The sequence below is a fragment of the Nelumbo lutea genome, chromosome 1, assembly GCF_056320005.1.
Source record: "Nelumbo lutea isolate HS-2025 chromosome 1, American lotus-T2T, whole genome shotgun sequence".
Classification (NCBI taxonomy): domain Eukaryota; kingdom Viridiplantae; phylum Streptophyta; class Magnoliopsida; order Proteales; family Nelumbonaceae; genus Nelumbo; species Nelumbo lutea.
In genome coordinates this window covers 108,573,054-108,580,375 of record NC_142684.1, presented here as the reverse complement: position 1 = coordinate 108,580,375, position 7,322 = coordinate 108,573,054, and the positions used below count along the sequence as shown (strand labels likewise).

General features: G+C 40.0%; 1 protein-coding gene across 1 annotated transcript; it reads left to right on the top strand.

Moving 5' to 3' along the window:
• Positions 1-2,534, top strand: GRF2 (general regulatory factor 2). Its single transcript, XM_088963723.1, has 4 exons — positions 1-1,065; positions 1,504-1,626; positions 1,906-2,022; positions 2,142-2,534. Exons 1-4 carry the CDS (start codon positions 571-573, stop codon positions 2,199-2,201), a joined length of 795 nt encoding a protein of 264 aa, XP_088819849.1. The 5' UTR covers positions 1-570; the 3' UTR covers positions 2,202-2,534.
• Positions 2,535-7,322: the final 4,788 nt, after the last annotated feature.

Here is a 7,322-nt window from a genome sequence, read left to right as displayed (position 1 = left end):
ATCTCAAAAAAGATTCAAAACGCAACAGCAACAGAACGCCACTGTACCAAACACCTCCTAAATCCCCAAATGGAAAAGTTCCAAATCAACGGTGTTTGCCTTCATACCACAGCTCGGCCACCGGGCGGCCTTGGGCTAACACAGGATTCCATCGCGGTGGTTTTGGAAATCCCAAAAATAGTCAGTCAGAAAGAAAACATAAAACAGAATGAGATTCCAATCCCAACTTTCAACGCGTGAGAGAGCCTTCCTTGGATATCCATCAAAATTGGTGTCTGTGAAAGATATTTCAATCCAACGTAAAATACCTTCGTTGTATTAAACTACATTAAACTTGTTGATATAGGAAAGAAAAAGTAAAGAGCCCGCTCCTTTTCGGTTTTCATCTCCCTCTATTTTTGACCCCCGTTTCCGTCTATCTATTCTTTCTCCTTCTACTTCTACCCTCGTTCCTCTTTTGCGTTTTTCCGCCCAACCTCCTCGCATTCCCTCAAATCAAACCAAACCAAACCGAGCGAAATACAGAGATTAGATCTCACACCTGAATCCAACCCACTGGAGATCTCATCAATGGCTGCCGCTTCTGTTGCTCCTTCACCCCGTGAGGAAAACGTTTACATGGCGAAACTCGCCGAACAAGCCGAGCGATATGAAGAAATGGTCGAGTTCATGGAGAAGGTTACGGCCGCCGTAGAGGCCGAGGAGCTCACCGTCGAGGAGCGTAACCTCCTCTCCGTTGCCTACAAAAACGTCATCGGTGCTCGTCGCGCTTCCTGGCGCATCATATCTTCGATCGAGCAAAAGGAGGAGAGCCGTGGCAACGAGGACCATGTCGCCATGATCCGTGACTACCGATCTAAGATCGAATCGGAGCTTTCCTCGATCTGTGATGGCATTCTTCGCCTTCTTGATCAGAGACTCATCCCTTCCGCCTCTTCCGGTGACTCCAAGGTCTTCTATCTCAAGATGAAGGGCGATTACCATCGATACCTCGCCGAGTTCAAGACTGGCGCTGAGCGCAAAGAGGCGGCCGAGAGCACTCTCTCTGCTTATAAGTCGGCACAGGTTAGTTTTTCCCTTCTAGGGTTAGGGTTTTGTACCTTGTTGGTTCCACGCAGTTTTCGTAAAATTGGCTTGGGGCTTTGGTTCTTTGTTGCTTTGTCTTTCCCTTTCTTTGCACTTAATCCATTTCAGACATTTGTTTTTCTTTTTTACTTTTTTTTTGAATATTGATTCTTAGGGTTGGAATTTCAGACTTTTCTTTTTCTCTACACTGGTTAATTTTCTAATTTTATTTTTAAGATGTTGATGTCTTAGATGTTTAGCGATTCTTAAGTCTTCTACCTATCAAAAAAAGGAACAAAACGTTTTATTAGATATGTTTATTATGTTAATTTCTTATTTTCCCTGCATCATATTTATTGATTCTTCTAAGTTCTTCATTTTCACTTTTCTTAAACCATTGGGTATCATACTATTTACAATATATCATTACGTTTGCAGGATATCGCAAATGCAGAACTCGCTCCAACACATCCCATTCGACTAGGGTTGGCTCTTAACTTCTCTGTCTTTTACTACGAGATCTTGAATTCTCCTGATCGAGCCTGTACTCTTGCCAAACAGGTTAGGACTAATTTCTTCTGTTTGATATAATGGTGGATAAACTTGAGATCTAGATAAGGTGCATAGTGGAGATTTGGGAAAAGGATTTGAGTATGTTTTTAATTTATGTTGAACTGTTGATGCTGCTTTACTTTCTACTAGGGTTATGTTCTATTCAAATGGGAAGTGCCCCATTTTGTTGCATCTTCATTTCTTTCTATGCATATTTTCCACTTGAATGTTTCCTTGATCAGAATATTTTTGTGCCCTACGTGGTGATGTTGTTTTGATTGTGACCAGGCATTTGATGAGGCAATTGCGGAGCTGGACACCTTGGGCGAGGAGTCTTACAAGGATAGCACTTTGATTATGCAGCTGCTTCGTGATAACCTCACCTTGTGGACATCAGACATGCAGGTAATGCTTCTATTGTTGATCCCTCTGCTCTTCCTTTTTATTCATTTGATTTGCTTTGATTTTTGTTTTTATGTTGTTGCTGATTTTGATCATATATATATTTTTTCTTTCAATTATAGGATGATGGCGCAGACGAGATCAAAGAAGCAGCTCCCAAGCGCGATGATGAGCAGCAGTAGTTAGTTTATTTATTTGAAGAAATATTAGGGGTTCACTTCTCCTGCGTTCGTTTTTTTAATAGGAGAAGATGCTTTGGTATCAATTCCCCGCTATTATGAGTTTTTAGTTCATGGCTTGATTTCTCTGACCTTTGGGCTGCCAAGTTCTGTTGTTTTGCTTCGTTTACTTTCTTCTATCCTCGAGGGCTTGAAGTTCTGTAGTTGCGATTGGGCCTGGCAAACTCTTGTTATCTATTGGTAGCTTGATTTCCTTCTTTTAAATGGGAATTAGTGTTGATGCATCAAAACAGTATTACTTTTCTAATGATGCTCTCTTCTGTTTATGAGATTCAATGAATTATGCATGCGCTTGTAAGTATACAATTCAAATCCTTGAATTGAAAAACAGTCGATTATTATACACAGCCCCTTTCCCGTCTTGGTGTGCTGTTTGATAGTAATCTTGGTGTGGTTTAATTCGAGGGTTAATGGCGAATATGTAGCCTTTAGTGTAAGTGTGCTATTGGGGGTGGTGGTTGCGATGCCTACGGACTTATTTGGAGCACAATCCGGATCTCCTGCCCACACGTACCCACAGCACAAACATTCCCAACGAGAATGGCAACATGCAGATATGGGAGATGTTCTCAATTCTCAATGTGCAGTTTTGCTTTAGTGATGTGTGTGTAATGTCTTTCTGCGTAGGTATCCCAACGCGATTCGGAGAGGATTTGGTAACAAGCATCTGAGCACAATATTTTGTTTATTTGAATTAGTTTGGGCTCAAAACCACAAACTCCTCCCTGAGTATGAGATCGAGACAGGTTGCCGACTGGTAGGCATGTGGGACGACGTCTCGTCTCTACAGTGTACATCTGTGGTTTGACGATGTACATGTCACTGGTTGATGCACTATTGTGGATAACGCCTGGCTTAGGGCATCCTTTCTCCTAGTTTCCTTTTTTGGAAATACTTTCTCCTAATTTCTGGGCATTGATATTTGATATGATGTATTATTATTGTTCCTATTATTGTTCCCAGCGTGCAGTCCACCCCATAATCAACCATAGGTGGAGGTGTTGGCTAACAAAACCCAAAAGCCCACCAATAAGAAACTCTGAGCCGGACCGATTCCAAATGTTTGTTTTCTATTTTTAAAACTTTTTGATAGATAACAATGTGTTCACTGATCGGTAAATGTGCAATCTCAATTTTCAACTGAAATATAATGGTAATGTTTGGTTTCATTGCGATATTTTAAAAATTGTACTGTTTTCTCAGAGAATGGCTATGCATGGTTTGTTTGGAGATGAGATTGGTGCTCCACAAAGTTTGCCCCCATGGGCGTCTCACACATGCTGAGATTGCATGTGGGGCAAGCTCTGTGGGGCACTCGTTTGCTTGGTTTTATTACCTTAAAGAAAACGGAGTCACATCAGAACCTGTCAGCCCCTATTTTTAGATGGGTCGATTTTACCATTTTTTGAGAAAATAGCTAATCAAACATGTATCATTGCATCTCTGACTTGGAGGAGAGATTTGGGAATGCCCAGTTCTTAAGTTAGATACCTGATTATTTCACTCCCCTCTGTCACAGCTGAATGTGCTGTGGAGCAAATTTGGCACCTTGCCATTCAACCCCAATTTTTTCCCCTACCAAAAACCTTTTTTTTTTTTCCAGAATAAAGTGCAATATGAGGGTCTCTGATTTAAGGATGGCAATGGGGCGAGTTTCAAGGTTTTTGTAAATTCTAGATTCTATTTGACTCCCTAAACCTTCCAACCCTTACCTGCCCTAAAACTTGTAACCAGTTGGATTTTGGCAATCCAAACCCTTCCCATATATAAAATCGCAAAAGCCTCCCGTACTCTACCCTCCACATATTTAGGGTTAGGGTGGATTTGGTTTAGAACCCGCATCTAATTTCTTATCATTTTTTATTATATATAAGCAATAAATAAGTGAAACATGAATATACAATAAAATTTCTGATTATTTGATTAAGACATAAATTACACAAACTATCAATTATCCTTCACATGAAATTCAAAATATTATTAAACTCAACACTTAATACATAAAGTTTATATGCTTTTCAATAATATATGGGTCAGGAAATGTTGGATTTAATTTAATACTATACCCTACCTGTACCTGTATGGCTGTATGAGTTATAAAATAATCTCAAAATCCATCCTTCAAGCAAAAAGAACCCACCCCATGATATAGAAATTGCCATCCCTACTCGTATTAAGGTTTATTTTTAACATGGGCACGATACCTTCTTTATTTAAATTCAAAACGCCAAACACGGGCACGATACTTTTATGGGCAATCCATTTCCAACTTGTAACTTGTAACCAGCTATAGTAGCCGCATCTCTCATTCCCTTTTCGATATTTGACTAGAATATGGGTCCAGTTCTCTACCATTTTCCTCCACTTTATCTTAACACATCCACTCTGTCTGTGACAAATGCTCCCTTACACGTCTTCAAATACTCATTCATATGAGAATATACATGTGAGAACACCTGTCACACACTGAATGGAAGTATAGAAGCTCCAGACTCATAGAATACATTATACATCGACGACTTTAATCACCCTATTCCGACTGAAATGTTCCAATCGAGCTGGTCCCAAGAAGTCCGTCACTCATGGCTCTTGTGAGTTGTGATTAATACATGGCTATCGTGAGAAAATGCATTGGCCGACATGAAGCCCAAAGGGTACCACTCGGTCGCAGGCCGGGGCTACTCTAAAGTTATATTCTGGCATAAGTGGCTCAGAATGTTTTTTCTGGACTGGGTTGGCTAAGCTAGGGCCTAGGGATGAGCATTCTGAATTAGAAACCAGATCGATAAGCATTAAGTTGTGCTTCTAACCATTTAAATGCTTACGCCTACCTTAATGAATTCTCCTGCCCGTTAGACCTTTCTTTTTTGGTTTTTATCCCATAATTTTCTATCTTAGCAGTGGATTCTTGTAATTTTGTTTTGCTTTTCTCATCGATGCCCGTTCCTGCTTAGCAGAAATTATTCGACAATTCACTGGCCCACCCAGGATATCTTTTCAGGACTTCCAGCCTCGCCCCCTCTTGCCTGGGCCACTCCTTTTTCACTTTTTAAAGCAGACTTGGACTGTGTTTGAATCTCTCTCTCTCTCTCTCAACAAAATTGGGTTGGATAATTGATTCGCTATCGGGTTACAACATCTTATCGCGACCACCCAACATTACCAGTGTTTTTAAATTAAAAAAGTTGTATTCAGTTTATCATTAGGGTCAAGAAAGAAAAATGCTGTGACCATGGTCACTTCCATCTTCCAATGCCCTTCTTGAGAATTCTTTGGACTCTTTCATCTGTTCACTGAATATGTTTCACATCTCATATTCCTTCAAATCTCTTCTTGGTTAGCTTCATCAGCTTTCCATAACAACTTTATTGATAATAAACAAAGATGGAATATGGAGATGCAGAACAGATAACATCAAAGAAGAGGTGTCCATTCATTGATCAGTTAATTTATGAAGTGCTCTTATATTCATATTTCATAATAGGCGTTCTAATGAATCTCCTTCTGTCAAAAACTAGAGCCTAGTCTTGCTGGACCCTTTCGAACTTGGCTGCAGCATACAACTCTTGAGTCTTGATCACACGACACGAACTAGACTTATAGATTTGTGGAGATGCTGTGGTAAGCCTGAAAGCTAAAGGCTAATCACCCCAGTATATCCGTGAGAAATGTTGCTTTTCGTGCTCTTCCACATGTAATGAATTAATATTCCACTTGAAAGCTGAAAAGAAAAACCTTGCTACTTTTCATCGCTGGTGGATTGGTGGTTTCATTCGGGGCCACAAAGCGAATTCAGGTTCTCAGTTCATATCCGTTCTACAGCTCTATCACCAAATTCTTGCGCCCGATAGCCCAATAAAATACGGACATACTAGCGGTCGAACCAAAATGCAGATTACCTCATATTTTGAATTTAAAAGAGATGGGGATGATGATGCCCATTTTTTTATTTTTTTATTGGACAGTGGCAAGAATTCGTGCATATTAATCACCACCAGATGTGGCCTGTGGGCAGCACATTTTGGTGGTCACTGGTAAACCAATAAAGGCTAAGCAAAGAATCCAACCAAAAAGCAGATCGTTTGGTGTACAGATTGTTGCGAATGCTCAATATCAATATTGGATATGATCTTTGGTTGTTTTAAATTCAAAAGGGCGATCTTCATTTATGTTGAATGGTTGGTGCGTTCATATTTTATTATGAGGTCTCAAGAATACTGCATGTGATGATAATCACAGTAGATGCCAATTTTAGTTGTTTTCAAAGGAGATTGTCTTATTGGACCGACGGTCACAAGAATAAATAACTGGAGTGAGAAGTCCATTTGGAGTGCAAGTGGTTATATATAGTTTGCAATTGCAAGCAATGGCTGTGGCATGTGGGCCTCCGTGTTGGGAGACGCAAAAGCAGTCCGGCCGGCCGTGAAATGCCTCCATTTGTTCGGTGGTCTGTTACTGCTGGCCTCGCTCAATACATGCATCTAGCGGGAGAGATCTGAGAGTCTACCTAATGGCTGAAGAATACTTCTACTCTCTGTTCAGAGGAAGTCATGGATGCCCACCTATCATTAATTTCCTGAAGGGGGCAGTCATTGCATGTGTGGCTATCATTCCTCGGTTGACCTTGAACTCAATCTTTTTTGTAGCTCCCCTATAAACGGCATCCTGTCATCTATGGGCGAGATTCATCTCACTTGTATGGGGTTAAGAATTTTGGGATGAATTGAACAGTCTTTCTTTTTTTGAGTAAAATATAAAATCCTTTCCTGAAATTTCTGATAATCATAAAATCTCCCTTATTTGACAAAATTTGACAAAATTTGAACAGTTTTATTTTAATAAATATCTTTCCTTACCTTTTACAAAATTTGACAAAAACGTCCCTTCAGTCACCTTGCAGAAGGAAAACATTAAATTGATGCACCATTTTTTCTAAATACCTATTTCACCTTTTTGTTTTTATCAGACGTATTGATTGTTGAATGACCAGCAGTGGGTATGGCTGGAACGAGCGATTGACCCCTCTGTTTCAACTCTTCTTTTTCCTTGTAATGCAATAAATGG